The 27,709-nt window shown below is 36.0% G+C and overlaps 1 protein-coding gene across 1 annotated transcript; it reads right to left on the bottom strand.

Moving 5' to 3' along the window:
- Window positions 1-1,646: 1,646 nt before the first annotated feature.
- On the bottom strand, window positions 1,647-27,577 carry LOC136412660 (putative sodium-coupled neutral amino acid transporter 11). Its single transcript, XM_066395799.1, has 9 exons — window positions 26,995-27,577; window positions 8,194-8,250; window positions 8,058-8,139; window positions 5,414-5,623; window positions 5,103-5,355; window positions 4,962-5,032; window positions 4,746-4,907; window positions 2,888-3,144; window positions 1,647-1,995 (listed from the first exon to the last, which is right to left on the bottom strand). Exons 1-9 carry the CDS (start codon window positions 27,073-27,075, stop codon window positions 1,723-1,725), a joined length of 1,446 nt encoding a protein of 481 aa, XP_066251896.1. The 5' UTR covers window positions 27,076-27,577; the 3' UTR covers window positions 1,647-1,722.
- Window positions 27,578-27,709: the final 132 nt, after the last annotated feature.

Raw genomic sequence — 27,709 nt, 5'->3', positions numbered from 1 at the left:
AAGAATAGATGTTTGTTAACGATGTGAATTTGATGGTCGTAATCATTTATTTAAAAATGGTAAATTTTCGACATAAGGCATATTATAAACACTTTCAAAAGTCTTGGACCCCCTAATTATTATATAACTACGTGTTGACCATATTTGCAAATAAAAATCCAAATGCCCAACAACACCTTTGTCTTCATGTTTATTATTATTTTTTATTTGCAAAATAACAAACCTTTGTCCATTGTAAAATACAACCAAATAAATAAACTATAAACCTCCTTTATACAGGGGGTCCAAGACTTGACGGTGTGTGTATATGAAAAAGTCATTGAATTTGGCATGCCACTCATTTCTCGAACATCCTGTATAATGTATATATATATATAGAAATAAACTACATATGATTATCTACAACTTTTGTATTTAACTTTTTCTTCTCAGATTAAAAGGAAAACCTCTAGGTGGGTGGTGAAAATATAACCAATGATCCTGTACATACGAACATTCATGAGGCACTCAACTAGCAAATATCTCGAAAATGGCCAAGTTTTCAGGCTACTAACAGGTATACCTTTTTTATCTGAAACATTAAGCAAAATAATATTTTTTATTTATAGGGCTATTGGAACTGCGTAGAAAAAATTAGAGCCCTTTTAACTTCCCAAGACGTCTTCAAGTGGCGCCCCACATAAGCTACAAGGAAACCGGCAGCAATGGATTGTTTCCCACGTCTAACAATCCCTATACACCAAATTTTAGTACCATAGATCGAAAGATTGTGAAGATACACAATATAATCAAAAATAAAATTTAAACTTGAAGACCCTGTATGTTTGTTAATATTAACGTTCGAAATACAACAATTGCGCTGGACCTTAATATTTTGGTGGCAGGAATCTGCCGTTACTCTTTGCCCCAACACTTTTGGTACACCCTATATTTATATCATGTTTTAAACTTTTAGGAATTAATTGTTATATATGTATCATACAGTAATTTGTTAGTAAACGTGCTGTAAATGTATTTTATAAGAAGAATCACAATTATTGTTTGGCATCGGTTCAATAGTAATATCATTTTATTACTATCGATAGATTATGAGTTATGTAATATTTACAACTTTAATAGAACTTTAAAATATTAATTTGTATCTGTTTCTATGTTTATCGATCACTTTTAAGCTCCACATTTTGATTGTTACATTTTCTGTAATACACAGAAATTGTATGAAGGATAATAGCTAAGTCGTGACAAAATTATGAAGCTCATTGTAGTTGTAAGTTAGGAAGGAATAAAAGCGTATCACAACTGTTAAGTTGGCGAATAAAATGAGAAAATGCCATAAGTATGTCATAAAATGTGCTGATTTGATGGCAGGGCAGATATAACATTATTAATCGTCGCCTTGTGGGAAAAATATTACTTATTACTTCAATGTGTATCGGGAAGAGTGATTTATCTTAAGTTTATCCATAGATGCCATGTCTTGAAAGTAAGGAGGACGCCCATATCTACCTATTCAGTCAAGCAATTTTAACAATTTGTAACAACGACTAATGGCCAATTTCTGCAGTTCTAGCAGAGTCTAAACCTGCATGGAAATCTGCATTTGAAATCGTTCGCCTTTTTCAATTCTTTTTTTTTGCAGGCTGAACTAACGTATTTTCGCTTTGTTGTCTGAAAGGGAAACCAATGTCTATTCAACCAGGCGCAGCAATAACTGCAGCTTATCTAGTGGCGATTTATTTTGCTGCTGTTTGAAGCAATTTGATCGATGGTGGAGTTTCTATCGGTACAGTATGCCATGACGTGTCCGTGGCTGCATTGGTTGACCTTCTCCAAATCCATGAAAAGGAAGATCACACCTAAAACGGCGACTACAAAGCCAAAAATTGCAACTCCTAATGCAGGAATTTTGTTCCGATCAAGCATCGATCCTTCTTCCAGACGTAAATAACACATGGCTGGTAAAACATAGGCTAAGGGAACAGCTGCCAAAACACCCTGTAAAATGGTTGCTTTCACTGCAGCTATACGGAGCGATTCAAAAGTACGGGCCGCAAGTTCAGGGGTGTATTTTACACATTAATATAAGATAAAATTTCAGATACTTTTTTTTAAATCGTTTTTTAAGGAAGTTATGATTTATAGAGGCTGGTAAAGTGGTTTTTTGACCCTCATTGGGGAGCGGGAAGTCACAAAGTGTTGGAACTTGGTAGGAAGCTATTAAATTGGATCTGGAATGTTTTTACAAAAAGAATATTTTAAAATAGTCAATGGTGTGACGTTTTGGGAGGTATATATACTTACTTTTGGATAGAATTTCTTGGCAATATAAAATTTAGAACAAAAAGATCGTATTCGTAAAAAGAAACCTTTTTACAACAAAAAGGTATTCTTTTTCAAATTCGCTTAAACTTACCAGTTGCAAGAAAAATGGGTTTTAAAAAATCATGTCCAAAATTTTATATTTCTTTTTTTTATATTTTTATATCATTTAAAGTTCCATCAAAAAATAAGCATGTGTACCCTCCAAAACGTCACGCCACTGATTATTTTTAAAAAATCTTTTTGTAAAAATATTCCAAATCTGATTTTGCGGCTATCTACAAAATTTCAACACTGTGACTTCCCGTTCACCAATTAGGGTGAAAAAAAACCCTTTACCGGCTCCATCTCTAAGTCGTCATAACTTTCGTAAGGAAAGATTTAGAAAAAAAAGTATTTAAAATTTTATCTTATATTAATGTGTAAAATGCGCCCCTGAAGTAGCGGCCCGTACTTCTAAATCACCCTATATTTCTATCAAATTATTAGCAAAATACCCCAAGTATTAATGTAGGTACTGTCTGAACTAGCCAGAAAGAATATAAAATCATAGTACCCAATTACTTACATTCAGCTCCAATACCACACCAAGACAATCGGTAGCCATCGAAATCAAATAGGTGGTCAAAATAATGGATATGGTCAAACCGTAATGCACCCTTTCGGATATGGGCACATCTGGATCTTTGCCTATAATGGAGTTTTCTACCACTTCGCGGGTCACGAAGCATTCTATAGGGTAAGTCAGCAGAATTTGAATGCTGAATAACAACCTGCTCATATTCATGAGGTCGTCATCCCAGCAGTAGTTTTCAAGCAAATCACCTGAAAGAAACAATGCACAACCACAATTGTAGAATGGATATTGACCTCATAAGATACGAGGGATGATCAAAAAATTCCATGACTTTTTGAATTACGGGGCAACGTAGCAACAAAGCGCAATGCAGCTGACAGTATTGTTTAGAGTGGCCAGCTCAAGCACTACTATTTTTTCAATGCTTAATTTTTTTCGTTTTCGCGAAGTTACAGCTGATTTTGTAGAACTGATTTCTAGAACGGGTTTTGCGTGTTTTTGCGATTTTCTGATATTTTTCAAAATGAATTTGATTGATTGATGAACCAATACCGAGTTCAGGTTTGTCAGAAATATCTTGAAATAGCAAATGGTGATAAAAACTTTTTGAAACGCGTCATCACTGGGGGCGAGACGTGGGTTTACGGCTACGACATGGAAAAAACGGTCCAATTTTCTGAATGGAAATCAAAAACCTCTTCGAAACCCTCAAAAAACCCCGGCAGATGAAATCGAACGTCAAAGTAATGTTCACTGCTTTTTAACTGGAATTGTGTGGTATACTACGAATTCCTTCCACGAGGTGAAACAATTAATAGTTTTCGTTACCTTCAAACCTTGAGAAATGTGTGTGAGGCTGTGCGAAAAAAGAGACCGGTGCTATAACGAAGTGGAGATTAGATGCTGCATCAGTTTATTCTGCGTTATTCATTCACGATTTCTGCACAAAGCACGGTATGACTGTCATCCTTTAGCCTCCCTACTCACCAGACCTGACCCCTGCGAACTTTTCTTGTTTCCTAAACTCAACAAACCTTTGAAAGGACAGCGGTTTGACTAGATTGAAAACATTAAAGAAAAATTGCTGGAAGAGCTAAACAGTATTCCACAAGAACAGTTCTCAGGTCCTTCCGGCAGTCGAAATGATACTGGGAGAAGTGTATACATTGCCAAGAGGAGTACTTTGAAGGAGATAATGTTGAATAATTTTTAGTATTTTTAAATAAAGTTTTTAAGAGTTAGTCCTGGAACTTTTTGATCAACCCTCGTACATGAGAAGCTTATAAATTAACGAGAAGATGGGAAGGAGGTATCGCATGATATGACTTAGACTAAAGAGTTAAAAGAGTAGAGAATAGAGTGAAAGTAAAAGAGAAAGAGAGTAAAAGAGTATGTGTATACTCCTGCTTTTAAATTCCCTACATTTACATCTTCCCATTCCGAATATATATTTATAGGAACATTTTTTTTTGACCTAAGGAAGGATTATTTTCTTAAATTTGCATCGCATAGTTAGGAACAATACTTTATATACAACTACATCAATTTTGTGAAATTTATTAAATCATTGAAACCTATGGGATCAGCACATCAATTTCAAATATGGAATGGCGTGCGGTAAAGTGACATTACCGCACGCCGCGATTATTTACCACATGGGGTACGGTAAACTACTGGTCACTTAAATGCTATTTATCGCACAGCTGTAGATAAAAGTTATTTAAAACTCCCTTTAAAACTAAAGCCAATATGGCAACGGCAGTGAAGTATCTCAGATTAGGATAATTTCTTTGATCGGTGATGATTTTGATGAATGAATTCAATTTCTGCTGAAGTGGTATTTACTTGCCTTGCGAATAAGCTTTAAACGTCGAATATCCAGCTATTCCGAATACGCAAGCCACTATCAAGCTAGTCAGTATAGAAGCATGAGTAATAGTTTCCCATTTCTTCTGCGATGCATCTGCCATGGAACTGTAGATCAAGAAAGTATTATGATGACACATGAAAGCTGCAACAGACCTTGAATTAATGATCAGTGTTAATTTTCCCAATTACAACATACCAAAGGCCATAATTCCTATTGCAGGAATAATATCACTGTTGAAAAACCTCCATGAATGTGGATGATCAGGTCTATAAAAAAATTTATAAGGTAAAACGTTATCGATTTATCATCTGCATGAGAAAATCTCCTTTTACTTACACCATTTCGCTCAACTTTCCAATGCGTAGCATAATAGAGAAAAGGATGAAAGCAATGCAGACCAAACTGAAGAAGGAAATTTTCGCCAACTTGGCTATATCTCTGTATAGACAAAGAGGTACAGTGATTAATATCGTCGCTATCAAAACTATAATTTCTCTTTTGGCAAAAATATTATCTGGTCCTATATCAGTCAATCGTACTATCACTTTTGTTACCGTGTCTCCCACGACCACGTTATAAGAAACCATAGCTGAAAGTTGTTCGTAACATAAAAATAATGGTTCACCATGTATATAGTATCTGTTTACCTATAAAGGGGTAAAAGAATTGTAAAATCCCGAGGAAAATATAACCTGCTTTTCCAAAGGCTGCTTCCATTATTCCTTGATAGGAGAATCGACCACATATGTGGCCAGCTTTGACCATTAAAATAAGAGAGTAGTCAGTCACGTAGGCAACAAAGGCCAGGAGGAGGAGACCAAAGCCAAAACCAGCTTCGTGGAGTGCATAAGGAATTCCTAGAAAATTTACGAGAAGTAAAACATCCGTTTAGGCCCAACTATACGAGGCGTCCAGAAAGTGTAGAACCCCCCATGAAACGTTAAAAAAATATGTAAAATTGAAACAAGAGTATAAGTTCAATAAACTTTCCTTTATAACATGAATTCGTTGAAATTAGATCCTGTACTGTTTATTTGAAAAAAAAAATCATTTTACTCGTCCAATAATATAAGACCACTTGTTGTCTTAATGTCTCTTTAATCCTCTCTTTGTACCGGGTGTCTCGTTAATAGCGGACGCCGGCTGTTCCTCTAAAACTACTGAAGATAAATCTTCGTAATTAAAGCATTTTCTCATGGTCACTTTTTTTATACCATTTTTCATTACAAAGCTTCATCTCCAATAGTTTTAGAGATACAGACGGCGTCTTCTGTTAACGAGACACTCTGTACATATTTGTTCAATTCTTGTCTTTCTAATTCACTGCCATTTTCAATTCTACATGTTCCACTTCATAATTTTGCCAGTTCCTAATGCCTCGTGGAAATTTGCTCATTCCTGAAGAAGAGGAACAAATAAAAATTTTACACGGATTGAAGTGGTAGGAAAGAAGAATTTCTGTAAAAGTAGGCAGCTCAAAAACTTCGCAATTTTATTGGTAGAAGTTGCAAGAATTACTAAAAGAAAAAAAACTGAACATACAAGTAAACTGTCGAAGCGAAATGATAGAAGAATGTTAAGGAAAACTCTACAAGGAAATAAGTCATCGGTTGCATGTGATCAATAGGTGCGAAAGTGGCTTTTGCGAAACGAGTCATGCCTTGGCCTCACGAGTGGCTTTGAGTTATTTTTTCAGATGAAAAAAAGTTTAATCTCGACGGACCAGACGGTTAGGCTTGCTACTAGCACGACTTAAGAAGAGAAAAACAGTTATTTTCCCAGTGCTAACGCAGACTTGTTTATGGCTTGGGCAGAGCTTCCTTTCAATGATTCGACCAATATCGTTTTTTTATCGAGTACAATGAACGCCTACAATTATGTATCTTTCTTTGAAGACAACCTTTTGCCCGATGGATGCCTTTTTAAGACGGTCTAATTACGTTTTCCCGTAGGATAATACTCCAATTCATATAGCTCGTATAACAAATCAATGGTTTTCCGACTACAACATCGATGTCAGGGAATGGCCTGCGAAGAGTCCAGATCTAAACTCGACAGAGAACTTATGAGGATTTTATCTTACGATAAGGGGCACCACCAGATTGCCAGTGGTGAGAACTCGCAGGAAAAATTTCTGAAGAGTGATATGGCATTTCCTCTGAAATTCTCTAGAGGTTGATAGAAAGTATGAAAGACCGATTATTTAACCTCATATGTATATTGGAAAGGGGAAAACATACGATTGTGGAGGTATTTTAACCAAAAATTTATGCGGTCTCATATTTTTGGACAGGAATTTTTTATTTTGCTGTTATAAAAATGTTAAATTATAAAATTTCCGAAAGTCTATGAATTATTTAGGATATATTCGTTGTTTTTCAGCCCATTCAAATAAATTATATTTGTTAAAAATTATTTTTGTTAATTTTAAGAAAGAAACATTAAGGGTGGGGCTATACTTTTTTGGACTCACCTTATACCCTAGTTTTAAACTTGACCTTTAACTCTCAGATTTGACATTTACAGGGTGTCCCGTAATTCAACGATATTCCTTGAAGGGTGGATAGACCAACTCAAAATAAGTCGATTTAACTAAATTTGCTTTAGTCCAAAAGTTGATATTAACCGAGATACAGGGTGTCAAAGGTGAAAAAATAAATCGCATTTTCTTTCATTCGTCTTCTCTACTTCGAACTATTTAATTTCACAAAATTTTGTATTCGGAAATTTCATAATATGATAAATTCAAATTTATCGACGATTTCGATGTATCTTCATTAAATTCGTAAAATTAGTTCGAAGTAGTGGAGACGTATTAAAGAAAATGTGATTTTTTTTTCACCTTTGACACCCTGTATCCTGGTTATTATCAACTTTTGGACTAAGGGAAGTTTAGTTAAATTAACTTATTTTGAGTTGGTCTATCCACCCTTCAAGGAATATCGTTGACTTACGGGACACCCTGTATATGCAGTCCTGGTCCCGTAAATAGCACACTTTATTTAATTGGGATAAAGTGATTGTATTAGGAAAAAAATAAAATAAATTTTATCTCATTATTTGTGTTTAAGTTATTTAGCCTTAATATGATTGAAAAACTAAAAATTTATTTCTTAATTTTAACATAACGTTATAAAATGAACTAAATTTAACTAAAAAAAAAACTAAAATACAAAATGTGCTATTTAGTATGTGACCAGGACTGTAGTTTATGCGTCAAATCTCCAGTTTAACTGTAGGTAAAGTTTAAGATTAAGGTGTAAAACTGAGCTTTATAACATATTTAGTCACCTATTACTCCACTTCCAATTATAGAATTAATGAAGTTGAAGCTGGCGTAATGTAAAGAAGACTTATTTTCATTATTCTCATCCTGGGGATATGCAAAACTGTAGAAAATCTTATGCAAAGCATATTAATGGCTTACCGTTACCAATTGTTTCATATCGTCAAATGCATTTTCATGAGAATCAATGCTGCTTCCCTATAAGTAAGAAAAATAAGTGTAGGTAAATTAAATGGAGTGTCCCAGAAACATTGGTACAAATATCGGCTAGTTTGGTACAGATGTTTGAATTAACTTTATCGTATTCAATAATCCCCCTAGGAGCAATTTCAGTTCTGTAAATCAAAAACTGTGATTCCAAATTTACATAATTCAAAAATTACTTTGACGCCCTGTAGAATAAAAACAAGCGACTTTTGTATGAGGCGAGTTTAGCCGAATCTCTCTATCTTTTTATCCCCTGGCACCCAATACCCATTTGTACCATTGTTTCGGGAAGACCTTTTATAAAATGGTAGTAGCAATTTGCTCAATAAAAGATCCAGAAAAAACTTTACAGCGGTCTGTTGCAATGCAATTTGAATTCACAAATAGTAGAAAGTTTGAAGATTTTTTCGAAAAGGGCCACGTATTTGCCCCGTGTGGAAAAGTAGACTTATCTTATATAAGTTGGCTCAAAATTCATGTTCTTACGATTAAACACTAAAACTGCCTAAAGTGTATTACGAGGATAATCCCAGAGGTTTCTGACCTAACACTTAAAGAAAAAAAAATGGAAAATATTACATTATCTCTCAACATAATGTCCTTTGAGATTGACACACTTTTTCCATCGATGTTCTACGACTTCTATACCCTGTTTATAGTAAGAAGCTTCGAATATTTCAAAATAGGCATCAACTTCGGACTCCACCTCTTCATTATTGGCAAATCTTTTTCCAGCAAGTCATTTTTTCAAGTTTAGAAACAGCAAATAATCTGAGGGGGTTAAATCTGGCGAATGGGATGGATAAGGAGAAAGAACGAAACCAAGTTGATTGATATTGGCCATCGCGATGACGGAAGTGTAGCCTGGTGCATTATCTTGATGAAACAAGACTTTCTTTTTCGTCAAATGCGGTCGCTTTTTCGTAATTTCTTCGCTCAAACTCTACAATAAATTTTTATAATAATCTCCGTTTATTGTTTTTTTCGTCTAGGGAGATAATCAATAAATGTTATTCAACGTGGATCTCAAAAAACTGACACCATCACCTTTCCTACAGATGAAACGGTTTTCACTTTCTTTGGAGCCGATTCTCCCCTTTGAGTCCATTGTTTTGACTGCTCTTTTGTCTCAGGTGTAAAATGATAGACCTATGTTTCATTCATGGTTATGAATGGGCTTTATTGCTGCGAAACTGTGCCAAACACTCCATTGAAACATCCTCACGGAGCTGCTTTTGTTCAATTGTGAGTAATCGCAGCACCCATCTTGCGCACAGCTTTCACATATCAAATTGTTCGGTCAAAATGCGATGTACAGTACTTTCTGAAATATTTATCATGTCTGCTAACTCGCGCAATTTTAGCTGATGGTCTTCCAATACAGTTTTGTGGATTTTCACCACAATTTCTGGATTGGTCACCTCATTGAGTCGACCACTGCGGACTTGGCAGCTTAAACTTTGCCACCCAATATTTTACAGTTGTTAACGAAGGACCAGATTCCCCCAGAGTAGAATCTAACTTCTTTTTGATGTTAGATGAACTAAGACTTTTCAAATGAAAGTATTGAATCACGTATCGACGACCCTTTTTTCCTATGTTCTCAAAATTTTTGAAAGTCCACTAAAAACAGCTCTAAAACACATACAAATCAACGTAGCACCCTTAGGCTTTAGACATAGTTTTTGAGGTTAGGTTCTTGTACTCTAGGCAAATTTTTAACAAATAAATCGCCATCTATGTCAGGTCGGGTACTTCTGGGATTATCCTCGTATTTTAAATGGGTAGAGCACCATGTTGAAAACCAGTTAAAATTCCCTTGAAACGACGTATCATGTTCCCATAACTAAAAAGCCAAATTTCACTAAGAAATTTTGTTAGGGTACCATCTCTAAATATTAAATTATTTTGGCGTTTTTGCCGAAGGTGGCTTTGGAACGCTGCGGTGGTTGAAAACAATTGAGTATTCGTAGGCGCGCCATATTGAAAACCTTTGGGCCCCACAAAAAATGGTGGTCCACCTGAGAAGTCCGAATTCATTTCGGATAGTAAAGTGGTTCAAATCTAAGACAATGGCTCAGATAACAAGTTAAGTTTTATGATATTATTATAAAACAAATGCGTAATCCAAAATGTTATGCAAAAATATGATTTTTTTTCTTTTATTCTATTTGGAAATAAAGTTGCACACATAAGTAGGGGTGGGTTTGCACACTATTTTCAGTTAAAATTGACTAAGAATAATATCCATTCTTTACTAAGGGTTCAGACGAACACTGAATAATAATCACAACAGTGTAGCTATAAAGACAGTAATAAATCTCTAGAACAAAAACCTTTCTAAGACGAAAACTCTTGTCTCTTCGAAAGGTCTAACTTATACTGTCGCTCCCCAAACTTCATGTTCCCTACAGAAAAAGCGGCTCTACCCTGACCACAGGAATATCAAAAAGGTTCAGAATTAGGTCAAAATAAATATTAAATAAACCTTTTTTAAGTTTCATTTAAAATTAACTTTTTAGACAACATTTAACGCCCAACGGCCAAAAACACTCGATGCTTTGTATAAAGAGCAATAATAGTAAAATCCTTCCAGCCGACAAAGATAACGCTACATCCATAAGGGACGGTGTTAGCTATGAGCACAACATTGAGTGTCTTTTAAACAATAGGAAACTATACTAAATTAAGTAGAATCTTCATAGAAACATTAAGAGACAAATTTATGAGGTATAAAATATAAAAAAAATAGTTTCACAGATATAGAAAGATACAGATTACTACCTCACAATGTTAAAGCACCTCATTTTTATGGTTCCTGACATCCACAAAAATTATGTACCGTTAAGACCTACTGCAAGCAACACCCACCGATCCACCTTATATATAAAATATATATACTATATTAAAATATATATATATATATATATAAAATAAAATATATAGAATAATATATATAAAAAATATATAGATATAAAAAAAATAGTCTTGATAAATGTAGGATCCGCTCGTCAGATCGCTCTAACTCTTCTAAATGTAATTATTACTGTCTGACCAAATCGAGACACCAACGGGAAAGTCCGAATATTTGTTAGATAGTATTAGTTAAATTAGGGTTGAGGAACCGAGGGGGATTAAAAAGTGAGGTACCTCGATGTTACGCCCATGCGTATCGTACCTGAGTTCGAGTGATTCTCGGCTGTTGCTGGGTTCTCCCAGTAACCTCCTAGAATCTGTGTCACGGAAAAAACCCAAAAAGCGAACATCTCTTTGTTTGAACCAAGGAAGAAGGGCCGGAGGATGGTTGCTAAGGGCTCAAACAAAGGATGGTTCGTGGTGCTGGCTCGCAGCAGCCAGATGTGGTAACGGTCGCTGGCCTCTACTCGAGGTACGACACTGGTTTATTACCCCCAGGTTTAATATTTAAGATTTGTGACAAGGAGAATCGCTCTCTTTGATATCCGGAGTGAACGACGAACTAAGTGACGCGAGTTTTTACTAATTAAGTTACCATTTAAGCTTCGTATTGTACCCTATCCCAATTATACATAAACCCTAGACAACCGAATAAAAGATAAATCCCACAACTTTGGGGGCTCGCCCGAGATTTGGGGTAACGATTTTGGAGACTTTTACGAGATTTGGGGTAATAGTTTAGAAGACTCAGCCGAAATTTGGGAAACGAGTTAGGACGACCAAGCTCTGCACTTCAGGATTGAGAGCAACGGCGACGGTGATAACGACGAAATCACTAATACCAGACGGGTAACGACGACGACGGCGATAACGACGAAACAGTGCGAGATTAGGGTGATAATAGTGATTAATTCCGCGAAGTGAAGTGGAGTGCGGAAAAGGTGTACGCAACCGACAGATAAAAGCAGTTAAGGTAGGATACAGAAGTTAGTCTAATTTTACTGTATTAGTAGATTTATTGCTTTGTAATCCCGATTGTGTCTCGATTTCTTCTATTGACTGGTCTTTTCAAGTCGATTCTACGTAAACAGCAAAACGCATCGTATCTCATTTTTTATTTTCTTGGAATATTGGCCTAGTATCAATTCCATACCCAATTATGACTACTTTGGGGGATATTGAAAAATTGCGCAAAATATCACAAATTCTAAACTGAGGGCGGTTCAAGCGCTGCATGTTGCTGTTTACGGCAAAGAAGGTCAAGGTCGGCAAACTAGAAAAAATGTGAGGAAATTCCCTGGTTTTAACCTGGACAAGGAATCAAGGGAATATCAGACCAAATTAACAGAGACCGAAGATCAGTTGAACTTAAGCGATTTGATGGCGATCTGTCACATTCTAAACTTGGACTATTCGGGACAACACGAGGACATCGCGAATCGGGTATGCTCTTTCCTGAATGACTTGTCAGTCAACGACGATATTACTGAGGGACAAGAAGACGGGGAGACCGAAGATGAGGATGCCGGAGGTCAGGAAAGTAGCGACGAATCCGGACAGGAGGACGAAATTGACGAGGGAAATTTAGCTCAGCCACAAGCCCGTACCAAAACGAAGACGAGAAAAAATAATCCTTTTGCGTTAACCTTTCGTGACGTAGAAGACAGCATTAGACCATTTGATGGCAAGGATGATTACCCGATAGAAAAGTGGATCCGAGATTTTGAGGAAATAGCAGAGGTCACACGATGGAACGACTTACAGAAATTAATATTCGCGAAAAAGTCGTTGACGGGTTTAGCGAAACTATATGTGCAATCAGAAAAGGGTATTAAATCCTGGACTACTCTTAAGAAAAGACTTACCGCTGAGTTTGAAGTGAAGGTCAGCAGTGCTCAGATTCATAAGTTGCTAATGTCTCGAAAGAAAAGTCCTGCTGAGACAGTACAGGAATATGTATTGGTCATGCGTGAGATCGGAAGCCGAGCGACGTTAGAGGCCGAGGTCGTGATACAATACATTATTGACGGGATACAGGATGATCCATCAAGCAAATGTGTGCTTTATGGAGCGAAAAACTTCGCTGAGTTTAAGGATAAGGTCAGATTGTATGAGCAGATCAGAACAAAAAGGCCGACGTTCAGCTCAGAGAAGAAGTATGAGAAAAAGGAAATCAAGAAGGAAGAGCACGATAGAAAGGGGAGAACTACCAATTGTTTCAATTGCGGGCTCAAAGGACATAAATCCAACGCGTGCCCAGACAGAGCCAAAGGGGTCAAATGTTATAATTGTAATAGTTTTGGACATATATCAACCAAATGCCCAACGAGGACAAACGACGCAGGTAAAAATAGCCCGTGTGCCAATGTTCGCCTTATGGAAGTCGTACCGAATAATGCCGTTAAGGTACAAATCGACAATGTACAACTGACCGCACTGTTAGATACGGGTAGCGACATAAGTGCGATAAGGAGCGATGCTTACGATGACTATCTAGGACATATCCCTTTAACGGGGAATGAGATAATTATAAAAGGAATAGGTTCCAATAGAGTGAGGACCAAAGGATTTTTCCAAAAGGAAGCAAGGATCAACGACGAAGACATATTGTTAACGTTCCACGTGATACCAACAAATGCCTCAAACTTTAAGGCCATTGTGGGTAATGACCTATTAAAATGGGCGGATGTAAGTTTCACAGAAGGAGGCGTGGTCATACACAAGAGGAGGGAGGAAAATTTCTTGATGGAGATGAAGATTGCCGACGGTCTGGATCAAGAGAACCCGCAAATTGACCATATACCGAATGTAGAGTGCAAAAACAAAGTTAAGGACTTGATAGAAAATTACTCGCCGGAGAAAGTAAAGGATGTCGACATTAGGATGAAGATTGTCCTGAGGGATGAAGAGCCAGTATATCAGAACCCAAGGAGACTCTCACCCGTTGAGAGAGTAGAGGTAGAAAGACAAGTACAGGAGTGGTTAGATGAAGAAATCATAAGACCCAGTTATTCTGATTTCGCAAGTCCGATAGTGTTGGTAAAGAAACGAGATGGCAGTATGAGACTTTGTTGCGACTATCGCAGAATCAATAGGAAAATAGTCAAGGACCGTTTTCCGTTACCATTGATTGAGGACGTGCTAGATAGGTTGCAAGGAGCCAAATACTTCAGCACGATAGATCTGCGAAATGGATTTTTCCACGTTCCTGTAGACGAAGACAGTCGAAAATATACCTCGTTCGTCACTCATAACGGACAGTTCGAATTCCTAAAATGTCCTTTTGGCCTATGTAACAGCCCAGCAGTTTTTCAGAGGTTTATATGCCATATTTTTCGGGAGTTAACCTCTATGAACTTTGTGTTGTATTATATGGACGATGTAATAATTTTGAGTAGCACTCTCGAGGAAGGGGTAGAGCGTCTGGCGATGGTCTTACAAGTAGCGAGAGACTATGGGCTGGAAATAAAGAAGAGTAAATGCCAATTCTTAAGAAGACGAGTAGAATTCCTAGGCTATATCATCGAGGATGGTAAAGTACAGCCCTCTGAGGAAAAGGCATTGGCGATCAGAAGATTTCCGGAACCAAAAACGCCCAAGCAGATCCAATCCTTTCTCGGTTTGACGGGGTATTTCCGAAAATTCGTCGCTTCATATGCCATAATCGCAAAACCTTTAAGCGATCTGTTGAGGAACAACAAGGAATTTGTGTTAGGCGATGAACAAAGACGGGCATATGAGACGTTGAAGGAATTACTAACTAGTGAACCAGTCCTGTATATTTACAGGCAAGATGGTGAAACCCAATTACATACTGATGCAAGTAAGTATGGTTACGGCGCTTGCTTGATGCAGAAATCCAACGACGACAATAAATTCCACCCTGTATATTATATGAGTAAGAAAACGACACCAGCTGAAGAACGATACCACAGCTACGAACTGGAGGTTCTGGCTGTGATACAAGCTGTCAAGAAATTTAGAGTCTACCTCTTAGGCAGTAATTTCAAGATAGTCACGGATTGTTCCGCTTTCCAGAAGACTATGGATAAGAAAGACTTGACTACGAGAGTAGCACGATGGGCATTACTGTTGGAAGAATATTCATACGTTATAGAGCACCGAAGTGGCCGTCGAATGGCCCATGTGGACGCTCTGAGTCGATATCCAGCCGTAATGACTCTAACTGAAATTAATGACGAAGAAGGGACTCTGCGGCGATTAAAAGCGGCGCAAGAAGGAGATGAGTTCGTCCAGGCTGTCAAGAAAATTGCCAGCACTGAAGATTACCAAGGCTATTTAGTAAAGAACGGTATTTTGTACAAATACGACAATGGGTTGGAATTAATAGTCGTACCGAAGTCGATGCAGTCCGGGGTCATAAAGAAAACGCACGAAATAGGCCATTTTGGCATTGCAAAAGTGGAGGAAATCGTCAAAAGAGAATTCCATATACCGAAGTTGAAAGAAAAGATTCATACTGTTATTAAGAATTGTGTGGCCTGCATTCTGGGAAACAGAAAAGAAGGAAAGAAAGAGGGAATGCTGCACCCGATACCCAAGGACGAAGGACCGCTATACACTTACCATATTGACCATTTAGGACCTCTGCCTTCAACAAATAAAAATTACCAGCATATATTGGCCGTAGTAGATGACTTCTCGAAATTCGTTTGGCTGTACACTACCAAGTCGACGACGTCGCGGGAAACCATCGACAAATTAAGAACGCAACAGAAAAATTTTGGAAATCCGTCAAGAATAATTACAGACAAAGGTACTGCGTTCACGTCGAAGGAATTCAGCGATTATTGTGAACATGAGGGGATCCAACACGTCACTGTCACCACCGGAGTACCTCGAGGGAACGGTCAAGTGGAACGGGTTAATCGCACGATTATCCCTGTCCTTACGAAACTGAGCATGGAAAATCCTAGTAGGTGGTATGACAAAGTAGATAAGGTGCAAACTGCTTTGAATTCCACACTGCAAAGGAGTATCGATGCTACACCGTTCGAGGTATTGTTTGGTGTCCGGATGAGGCATAATGAGGAGATTCGCATTAAGGAAATGCTGGAAAAGGAGATAATCAAGAATTTCGACGCAAAAAGGGAAAGACTACGTGAAGATAGCAAAAAGCAAATTTTGAAGGCGCAAGAAGAAAACAGGAGGCAATATAATTTAAGGCGGAAGAAAGCGACAAAGTATAAACGGAGGGATTTAGTGGCCATAAAAAGAACGCAGTTCGGGGGCGGGCTGAAACTGTGTAAGAAATTTCTTGGTCCTTATGAGGTCATCGAGGTTCTGCCCAATGAGCGATACGAGGTCATTAAGGTGGGCACCCACGAAGGACCGGGACGCACCTCTACCTGTGCCGAATACATGAAGCCATGGGTCGATAATGATAGCGAATCCGAGGCGGATTGCTAGTCAGAATGGCCGAATGTAGGATCCGCTCGTCAGATCGCTCTAACTCTTCTAAATGTAATTATTACTGTCTGACCAAATCGAGACACCAACGGGAAAGTCCGAATATTTGTTAGATAGTATTAGTTAAATTAGGGTTGAGGAACCGAGGGGGATTAAAAAGTGAGGTACCTCGATGTTACGCCCATGCGTATCGTACCTGAGTTCGAGTGATTCTCGGCTGTTGCTGGGTTCTCCCAGTAACCTCCTAGAATCTGTGTCACGGAAAAAACCCAAAAAGCGAACATCTCTTTGTTTGAACCAAGGAAGAAGGGCCGGAGGATGGTTGCTAAGGGCTCAAACAAAGGATGGTTCGTGGTGCTGGCTCGCAGCAGCCAGATGTGGTAACGGTCGCTGGCCTCTACTCGAGGTACGACACTGGTTTATTACCCCCAGGTTTAATATTTAAGATTTGTGACAAGGAGAATCGCTCTCTTTGATATCCGGAGTGAACGACGAACTAAGTGACGCGAGTTTTTACTAATTAAGTTACCATTTAAGCTTCGTATTGTACCCTATCCCAATTATACATAAACCCTAGACAACCGAATAAAAGATAAATCCCACATAAATATCTCAAATCCATTAGTAGGAAACACGAATTCTTATGTTAAAAACTTTAGTTACTTCTTAGAAAAATTAGAGTTTTGTCTATTGTCTCTACTTATGAAATTATTATATGTTGGCATTTTTATTAAACATCTCTGGACCAAGCTATAAAGCTTTACACACAAGTAGGGATGAAATTGCGCACTATTCTCACTTAAAACTGAATGAAAATCATATTCGTTTCACACTGAGGGTTCAAAAAAATATAAAATAACAATAAATACCAATAATATCCCCAATCATGGTAAAAAATCTACAGGATGTTATGTGACGAGAGGAAAATATTTATACAGCTCGGTCTCTATTTTCTGTCTGTGGAATTTGGGAAAAAAGTTTTCCATCTGTTTCCTATTTCTGTTTGCTCCACATCTTTGCCTAAGTTGAATGCTCAAATTTGAATTGTCCACACTTTTTTCGATGTTCTGAATTTGTATCATGACAAGGTGTGGTTTTTTGGTGAAGGTCGTTTCTAGTCCTTAGAGCAAAGACTTACACATTGTTTATTTCATTTTGAACTTACTGAAACAAAACTCCAAATTTCAGTTTTTTTTAAATAGCTAAAAAACCAAAAATAATTTTGTGGACCTGGTTGCACCATGAAATTACTTCTTTCCATGGACAAAATACAAGGTAGTATTTTAATATTACCATTTACTTTAGTTTGTATTTTATACCCCATATCTCCTTTACTCCAAATTTTATTTTTCACTCCAAAATGAACATTTTTTGCTAGTTTTGTAATACATATCCTGTACAGTAAAAATCGTGCTAAAAATTCTGGTACTTTTTTAGAAAATTTCCGCTTCAAAGCAGTGCGACGTATCTAACATTTTTGGGCCAACCTGACAATGGTACTCGAGGTACAATTGCCAATTTGAGTGTGAAAAATACAGTGGCTCCAATCCAAGACAGTGACGTAGAAAACAAATTAAGTAATATGGCGATGTTATGATTTATGACGATGAAAGGGCACTCAATTCTTTCTCTAAAGATAATATTGACATCCTTCCAGCACATGAAGGAATGGTATGATATCCAGCACAGCTTTTGATTTTGCCGTAAATATGATGTAGGATCATAGTTGACTGTTGGTGTATTCTTGTAGATAGGTGTTACTTTTAAGTTTGATAGATGTTACATAGTAGATACTGTCTTTTTTGATATACCCCTGAGGTACGACCCTGGTAAGCATTAATTGGAGCATGGGAATTTTTCATACTATGCCTGGTCGACGTTGGAAATCTTCACAACAAACTTGGTGAGCATTGGAACTGCTTGTAATAGACTTTGTTGGCCCTATGGTTACAGTTCCATTTCCCAGCTAAGACGCCACGGTTTCATGCGACGGGTCGTGCAAATGGCACCCTAGTCAGGGTACGCCCATGGTTTATCATCATGGGTTTTAGTATTTAAGGGTTTGCAGGGCATGTACAAATTCTCTTCTTCTTCTGGGTTCGGTTGGTCGTTGGTAGCTCAGAAGTCGCGTCCGCGCTCGCAAATTCATAAGTTACTTTGTCCTCTACTTTGTTCATTTTGTATTAATAAATGCACATTTACAATCCTTTTTCTGACCTGTGATTTCGTCATAAGATATAAACACCATCCTATATCTACAGTAGTAGCAAACCCGATACTACATGTATTTTCTTTGAATAAATAATTTTTGGAAAAATCTGGAATAATGAAAATCCCAGATCCAGGAAGAAACTTCCAGAATGCATAAAAGAGGAAACACTTCCTGAACTTGACAAAAGCAGTTATGTCTACAAGAAGAGATTAAAGTGCTTATCAAAACCAAAATATTTGTGTGAACTCTATATGGTCTCCACCGAAATAGAAAATCCATTAGCGATTACCTAAAATCTACGATGTCCGTATGCTTCGCAGGAAAAAAGAAATAATGGCGTTAATTCAATTCTGACACTCAGTTGGCTATAGCAGAAGAGTTCCATAAACAGCTGCAAGAAGTTTTCACTGATTAATGGTGCAGTTGGAAAAATGCCATAATGCTAATGAATTTGAATGGTTTACGAAACCGAAAATGGTTTGTACTGGAACAATAAAGCACATAAGAAAAACTGGAAATGAGAACTTAAAGTCTCATTCCCCTTTTGGACTCAGCAAAGCTACGTATGAACCACTTAAAACGTTTATTAAAATCAGAATTTTTCTGGCTGCTGGATTGTCTTCAAGGAAATTAAATCCTGCATATCCGTATGCTTCGAAAGACTACCAAAATTAGGGCGTTGATTCAATCCAGACAAGAAGTTTACTATTAGGGAAAGTTCCATAACCAACAGGAATTTTCACCGATTATTGCGGCAATTGGATAGATACCTCATTGCTAATGAACCTGAATGATTCAGAGAACTGCAAATGGTTACGATCGAAAATTATTGGAACAATAAAACGTAAAAAAAATGCCGGAAATTTTATGACCTCCCATTGGTAAAACCCTGCCGGGTCAGCAAATGTATAGCGCTGTTCCAAAGTCCCCTTCGCCTTTTTAACATTCGAATAACTTGGATTATCGCAACGAAATTTTATGGGTTTGATTAGGAGAAAAACAGCCACTTTCTGATAAAAATATGGCAGTTAAAAGTTTTGAAATTAAAATTAATTAAAGTAAATTAATTTCTTTTTATTTGAATTTATTTATACAAAGTATCATAAAATCAACCATGTATTTTAGGTCTCAAAATATGAATAAAACTTCACATACAAATTAAAATATTTTTGTTTTATTTCACGGCGAACTGGGTTTTAACTTTGATGTTATTTGACTTTTTAGTGCCGGAGGGTGCTTAAAAGTCTTGCAGTTATTTTCAACCACTGTTCTATAATTTGAGCGTAGTTCAACCGCTCTTGCATGTTAGTACTTGTCAGGAACACATATAATTGAGATTGGTGCGCATGCGTGAACTCCTGTCATTACTATTAGTTCAAAAGTTCTACTATGTGCATTGTGTGTGAAATTCGTGTTAGTTGAATCTCTTGTAAACTTTTATTTATTTATATATTTTACATGACAATATTTTTTCATTATGAGAATTTATTATTGCGTTATTAAATTTTTGTGAAAGACATGTATTTTATTTTCAGAAAACTTTTTTAATTCCTGACGGTACTTATAGGTACTCTTTTTTCAAATCAAACCATGTAAAATGTATTTTTCATGTTTCTTTTGACCATAATATACAGGGTGTAACATTTAACCTGGAATGCCGAAATACCTTGAATACTAAGCATCCTATAAAAAAATGTTTAGTATGAAACTTTAATCGCTCTAATTGTAAGAGGGAAACATATTGGTACTAAAGGTGATTCCCCTTCATCCCCCATGTGGCCGGGGTGAGGGTTAACTTTTTAATTTCAAGTGGCAATCCCCATTTTTTTTACAGATTTGGATAATACTGCTAAAACCAACAAAAGTTTGTCCGAAACATTTTTTTCGATTCATGTTAGAAAACACTGATTAACGAAATTCAATTCATATCTTAAGTGGCAACATCCACTTTTAAAAAATTCTGTAATAATAAAATGTGATAAATAAACAATAACATAAACAAATAAAACATCTACTTTTAAACATTCTGTTGTTAATACTGCTTCCGATGAAATATTTGACCGTAGAAGAGAAAATCGAAATGGTTTTGATGTATGGAGAAGCTGCCAGGTATTTAGAAAATTCAGTCAATCTCTACGCTCAGCATTTTCCGGAAAAATCACGATCCCGAACTTCTTTCTATCGAGTGATTGAAAAATTTATTAATGAAGGGACTGTAAATCAGATGAAGTCGCCCAGGTCCTGTGTGTGGAGAAAACAATCAAATTGTAGTCCTAGATCTTGTAACTTTGAATCCCCAAGTGAGCACAAGAGCAATATCAGAATTATCAGGAATTTCTCATATGAGTGTGTAGAAAATGTTGAGGATGCACAAGTTTCATCTTTAACATACATCTTTATACCAAAAGCTCCCTGAGGAAGATTTCCAAAAATGTTTAGACTTTTGTGAGTGGGCATTTTGACAAATAGAACGAAATTCCATTTCTTTTCGTTATGTATTTTCCTCTGATGAGTCATCGTTTACAAATCATGATACAGTTAATAGACATAACATGCATTACTGGAGTGTTGAAAATCTTCACTGGCTTCGACAAGTTGAGCACCAGTGTCCGTGGACTGTCTACATATGGTGTGGAATTATTGACAGGAAACATATCGGTCCCCACATAATTAAAGGCAACTTGAATATACCGGAATATTTTAGAACTACCCATATTACTCCAGGACTTAAACTTAAAAGTGCGTTGGAACATGTGGTTTCAACAGGACGGTTGTCTGACTCACTGTCCTGACGAGGACGTGGAAAGTTCTTAATCGTAATTTTAACGGTCGATAAATTGGCAGATCTAGTCCGGTAAATTGGCCTGCTAGATCTCCAGATCTTACTTCACCAGATTTCTTTTTGTGAGGATATGTCAAAGATCAGGTTTATAGAAAAATACCAACGACACGTGAGGATATGTTTCTACGAATTATAAACGCTTGTGCCAATATTTCAGAAGACACACTTCGTAGATGTGAAAAATCCTTTAAAACATGAATAAATAAGGGCATTGAAGTTCGGAGACACTATTTTGAATATTTACTTTAATTAAAAGCTATACGAATTATTCACATTTTCATTAATTCTAAAACAACTATCATCAAACCTTTAGATAAATCATAAGTGAAAGAGAAATTGAATTTCGTTCATTACAGTGTTGTCTAGTAAGAATCGAAAAAATATTTCAGACAAAACTGTCTTATTTTTAGCTGTATTATCCGAATCTGTAAAAAAATGGGGGTCACCGTTTAAAATTAAAAAGTTAACCCCTGCCCCGCCCACACGATGGGTAGAGGGGAATCAACTTTAGCACCAATACATTTCCCCCTCAGAGTAATTAAAATTTGATACTAAACATTTCTGTATAGGATGCCTAGTATTCGAGATATTTCGATATTCCTGGTTAAATTTAACGAGTTTAATAAATGAAACAAATAATGGTGCAAATTTAGTTTTTGTTGAGATACACAGATTTGGGCACTAAAGGGGTAATAAAACGTACTATTCGACTTATTAAATCACAATTTTCTCACAAACCGTTGGAGATTTCAACTTTCAACAAGAGTACCTTTTTTATGTAAAAATCTTCAAATTTAATACTTTTCTTATAAAATCGTTAATAATGTTAAGAACACAAAAATTTAGATATTTTTAAACACTACCCCCCTGGATTATCCGCCTCTGGAAAAATGTGGCAATTTCTTTATGGAGATTCAAAAAAAGCACAAAAAGTAATAATAAAGTACAAAATTTCATTAATTTACTTCGAAACGTTTCGAAAATATTAATAAAATGTTATCCTCAGAAACCAACCCTGTATGTGGAAAACAAAGCGCATTTCGATATACAAGGTGTTTCTGAACGTAGTACCATAAATTCAGCTACGTATTCTAGGTCCGAAAACATGACGAAAACTTCATATAAACCTATATCGAAAAACGCTTTGTTTTCGAAATACAGGGTGTGAAAAGTTGGTTTATGATTATGGTTTTTTATAAATATTTTCGAAACTATTCGAGATTAAGTAATGAAATTTTATACCTTATTGCAACTTTTTGTGCTCTTTCTGAATTTTTAGAAGGAAATTGCTACATTTTAGCAGGGGCGGATAGCACGGGGGGGTAGTGCTTAAAAAGTGTCTATACTTTTTTGTACTTTATTTTATTGGCGATTTTATAAGAAAAATATTAAATTTGAAGATTTTTACACAAAAAAGGTACTCTTGTTGAAAATCAAAATATTCAACAGTTTTCGAGAAAATTGAGATTTAATAAATCGGTGGATGGTACGATTCATAAACATCAAATTTAAAACTGCGTTGGCTTTGAAATGAAACTGAAAAATTTGTTTCACACCTGCGTACATAACAACATTTATTAATAAAGTTTAGTGGTTTTTCGTTCCCGAACATTTTGTTATTTCAACTATTGTTAAAGAAAATGAATACTTTTTCTAATGCAGAGTACACAGATATGTTGTTAACATTAGGTGAGTGCTATGGAAATAGTCAAGAAACTGTCCGACGATATGCGGAAAAGTTTCCTAATCGGAACTGTCCAAATCGACGAACAATTTTAGCAGTTGAAAGGCGTTGTCGTGAAACTGGGTTCATCAAACCCAAAGGAAGTAATATTGGACGAAGGCGTACAGTGAGAACAGCTAGGAAGGAGGAAGAAATTTTAGAAATTTTGCAAAATAATCCCGCAATTAGTATTAGACGAGTAGCACTGCAAACAAATATTTCACCTGCAGTAGCATGGAGAATTGTCAAAGAACAACAACTTCACCCGTTTCATCTGCGCCAGGTACAAGAACTTCTTCCAGACGATTTCGGTCCTCGACTAGAATTTTCTGAATGGTTATTAGCCCAAAATGACAATGACCCAACTTTTATGTCAAGGATCATATTCACAGATGAGGCTACTTTCACACGGGCTGGTATTTTTAACACGCACAATTCACATATTTGGGCAGAAGAAAATCCCAAAGCAACCAGAGTTACGCATTACCAGCATTCTTTTAAAATTAATGTTTGGGCTTCAACTTTAAGTAATAGAATTATTGGCTACCATTTTTTTTCGGAAAATTTAAATGCAAATAGGTACTGCGCATTCCTGCGGAATGATTTTTTTGAGTTCCTTGAAGATATTCCCCTTGAAACAAGGCGAAGACTTTGGTTTATGCATGATGGAGCTCCTCCTCACTATGGTAGAGAGCCTAGGCAATGGCTGCATACTCATTTTCCCAACAGATGGATCGGTCGTGGCATTGATGCACCCATTCATTGGCCTCCTAGGTCCCCAGACTTAAACCCACTTGATTTTACCGTCTGGGGACAATTAAAAAGTAATGTGTACTCTACTCCAGTAGAGACCCTAGAAGATCTACAATACCGTGTTCAACAGGCTTTCCAACAATTACTTCATCAACCGAGAACAATGTTTTCTTTGCAGAAAAGGCTGCGAGCATGTGTACAGGCCAACGGTGGATACTTTGAGAATGTGTTAACTGGGTTTTAATTGTAATATTTATAGTTTATTATTCTTCGATGTACGAAAATGTCAAATACATTTAATGTTTCATTTCAAAGCCAACGCAGTTTTAAATTTGATGTTTATGAATCGTACCATCCACCGATTTATTAAATCTCAATTTTCTCGAAAACTGTTGAATATTTTGATTTTCAACAAGAGTACCTTTTTTGTGTAAAAATCTTCAAATTTAATATTTTTCTTATAAAATCGCCAATAAAATAAAGTACAAAAAAGTATAGACACTTTTTAAGCACTACCCCCCCGTGCTATCCGCCCCTGCTAAAATGTAGCAATTTCCTTCTAAAAATTCAGAAAGAGCACAAAAAGTTGCAATAAGGTATAAAATTTCATTACTTAATCTCGAATAGTTTCGAAAATATTTATAAAAAACCATAATCATAAACCAACTTTTCACACCCTGTATTTCGAAAACGAAGCGTTTTTCGATATAGGTTTATATGAAGTTTTCGTCATGTTTTAGGACCTAGAATACGTAGTTGAATTTATGGTACTACGTTCAGAAACACCTTGTATACAGGGTGGCGCACTTCACCTCCCGTCTCCTATAGCTCGGTTATCATTGACAGTAGGATTTCGATATTTTGTATACTTTACCTGTGTCTTAGGACGTACTCCAGGAAAATATTTCTAATTATACAGGGTGTCCCAAAAAAGTGTGACGATACCGAACTTTTTTTTTTTTAGTCTTACACCCTATTTTTTTTTTCACATTTAAATGCTTTCTATGATTGTTTACATATTCCTAAAATTTTGTTAAGATCGGTTAAATAATACCAGCGAAAAAAATTAAAAACTGAAAAAAATTACATTTGCGCCTCTAGCTTGAAAAAATAATAAAAAATAGAGATAATGTCTATGTAAAGAAACTACTCAAGATGCTTATTAAGCATGGTTTAATAGTTTTATTAAAAAAGTTTCGATGATCGATATTGTACAGGGTCTTCAAAATTTAGCGTCACATTTTTCAAACTTCAAAGTGTTTTATTTTTCTTATTTTAAATTGGGACCCCCGTATATTTTAATTTAGTTCGATGCAGAATTCAAAAACAAACATTTTTCGAATTACATGTCTGTCGCAATTCTTAACCCTTCGAGAGTTGTTCGCGGAAAACCATTCCAATAGTAATTAAATTGATTAAAAAACTACGGTTGCTATGACAAACGAATTATTTATAGGACTTATTTTATAATTACAAATATCTTACACCCATTACACATCTAAAGTATGTGTTCGAAATTTTTTTTCGAATTTGTTCAAAGTCACCTTCGATTTTTTTATGAATTGCAGAAGGTTACAAGACCTTCCATAGTCGTCTTAATTTGTGTCTTCAACAGAACGGAGGACATTTCGAACACATACTTTAGATGTGTAATGGGTGTAAGATATTTGTAATTATAAAATAAGTCCTATAAATAATTCGTTTGTCATAGCAACCGTAGTTTTTTAATCAATTTAATTACTATTGGAATGGTTTTCCGCGAACAACTCTCGAAGGGTTAAGAATTGCGACAGACATGTAATTCGAAAAATGTTTGTTTTTGAATTCTGCATCGAACTAAATTAAAATATACGGGGGTCCCAATTTAAAATAAGAAAAATAAAACACTTTGAAGTTTGAAAAATGTGACGCTAAATTTTGAAGACCCTGTACAATATCGATCATCGAAACTTTTTTAATAAAACTATTAAACCATGCTTAATAAGCATCTTGAGTAGTTTCTTTACATAGACATTATCTCTATTTTTTATTATTTTTTCAAGCTAGAGGCGCAAATGTAATTTTTTTCAGTTTTTAATTTTTTTCGCTGGTATTATTTAACCGATCTTAACAAAATTTTAGGAATATGTAAACAATCATAGAAAGCATTTAAATGTGAAAAAAAAAATAGGGTGTAAGACTAAAAAAAAAAAAGTTCGGTATCGTCACACTTTTTTGGGACACCCTGTATAATTAGAAATATTTTCCTGGAGTACGTCCTAAGACACAGGTAAAGTATACAAAATATCGAAATCCTACTGTCAATGATAACCGAGCTATAGGAGACGGGAGGTGAAGTGCGCCACCCTGTATATGTTTATATGAAGTTTTCGTCGTATTCTGGTAGGTAGAATACATGTACTATTTTCAGAAACACCTTGTATATTAATTGTTTTTTGTCTAACTTTTCTATTATGTTAAAAGTTTAAAGGTACTGTTTTTGATTAAATTGAGCACTGCACTAGAGCTAAGTGATAGTCCTTTTTAAGAATAATTTCTATGGACATCAGTTTAACTCCAACTAACCTGAACATTACTGCAACATATTTCCAAAATTTGTAGCCCAAGAAAGGTTCTTTTAAAATTCTAGTAACAGGTGGTCGATTTAATAACATCAATCGGTCGTTCTAGTGCGAACTTATTACTCAATGATTGAAGAAAGTAGTGCATGATTGAAATGTAATATTCATGAATTTTGTTGCTTTTTGTTTTCTTCACATTGGTAAGTTATACGGTTCATACATCCATAAAAACAGATATCGAAGAATGAAGCGGAGCCCTATCTTGCAAAAATTTAATGGAAAATCAGACTTTACTTACCCTATCTTCAGAAAATTGCTGATACTTGCTCCGGTTGTTGTCGAGAATACAACTATTCTCGTTTGCTTTACTTGAAATCATGTTTGCAAGAGAATATAAAGTTTCTTTATGCCGTTGTTACTGAAATCCGTGCAATTTTTCCTTTCCCGACTTAATCCCACGTTAGGAACTATACCATAACACTTCCTAGTAATTTAGTTTTGCCAGAAAAATATGACCTGTAGATTCTATAAAAACTGATCACTTTACAGAAATATTTTCGTACTCTATATGCAAGAGGAAAAGAGAATTCAGGTGTCTCGGAAGGAGGATTAGGATAACTTAAAGTGGTTGATTGGGAGGGAAAGGTGATTATGCAATTCTACCTAACGGGGAGATAAGCCTCACATTTAGGGCAATCTCTTTTATGAATGGAGCAAGATTACTCCACAGGATAATTATTGATTTCTTTAGAGACATGCGTCCAGATGAGGATTCTGCAGATACATACATGGAGCGTAAGATAGTAAAGATAAATTAGTAAATACGAGGGTTGGGCAATAAGTTTCTTATAGAACATTTAATTATATTTTACAAATATTCTTGAAATTTACATACATCCAAAATGAAACAGCGGCGTGAACAATAGAATTTATAGGTTCTCGCCCAAGCAGATAAGTACCACTTGACACAATGAGAAAAGAGATAAGATAAGAAAATGACGAAGATAAGATAA

The sequence above is a fragment of the Euwallacea similis genome, chromosome 12 (genome assembly GCF_039881205.1).
Source record: "Euwallacea similis isolate ESF13 chromosome 12, ESF131.1, whole genome shotgun sequence".
Taxonomy (NCBI): Eukaryota; Metazoa; Arthropoda; class Insecta; order Coleoptera; family Curculionidae; genus Euwallacea; species Euwallacea similis.
This window is presented reverse-complemented; position numbering and strand designations above follow the sequence as displayed.

Excerpts from the sequence above, each read along its gene's own strand:
- LOC136412660 (XM_066395799.1), bottom strand. The coding sequence starts at position 27,075 with ATGATTTCAAGTAAAGCAAACGAGAATAGTTGTATTCTCGACAACAAC. Across the intron at positions 3,145-4,745 it reads GTTTAAAGCTTATTCGCAAG|GTGATTTGCTTGAAAACTAC; the intron begins GCAAGTAAATAC and ends TGTTTCTTTCAG. Across the intron at positions 1,996-2,887 it reads GTGTGGTATTGGAGCTGAAT|GGTGTTTTGGCAGCTGTTCC; the intron begins GTAAGTAATTGG and ends ACCATTTTACAG.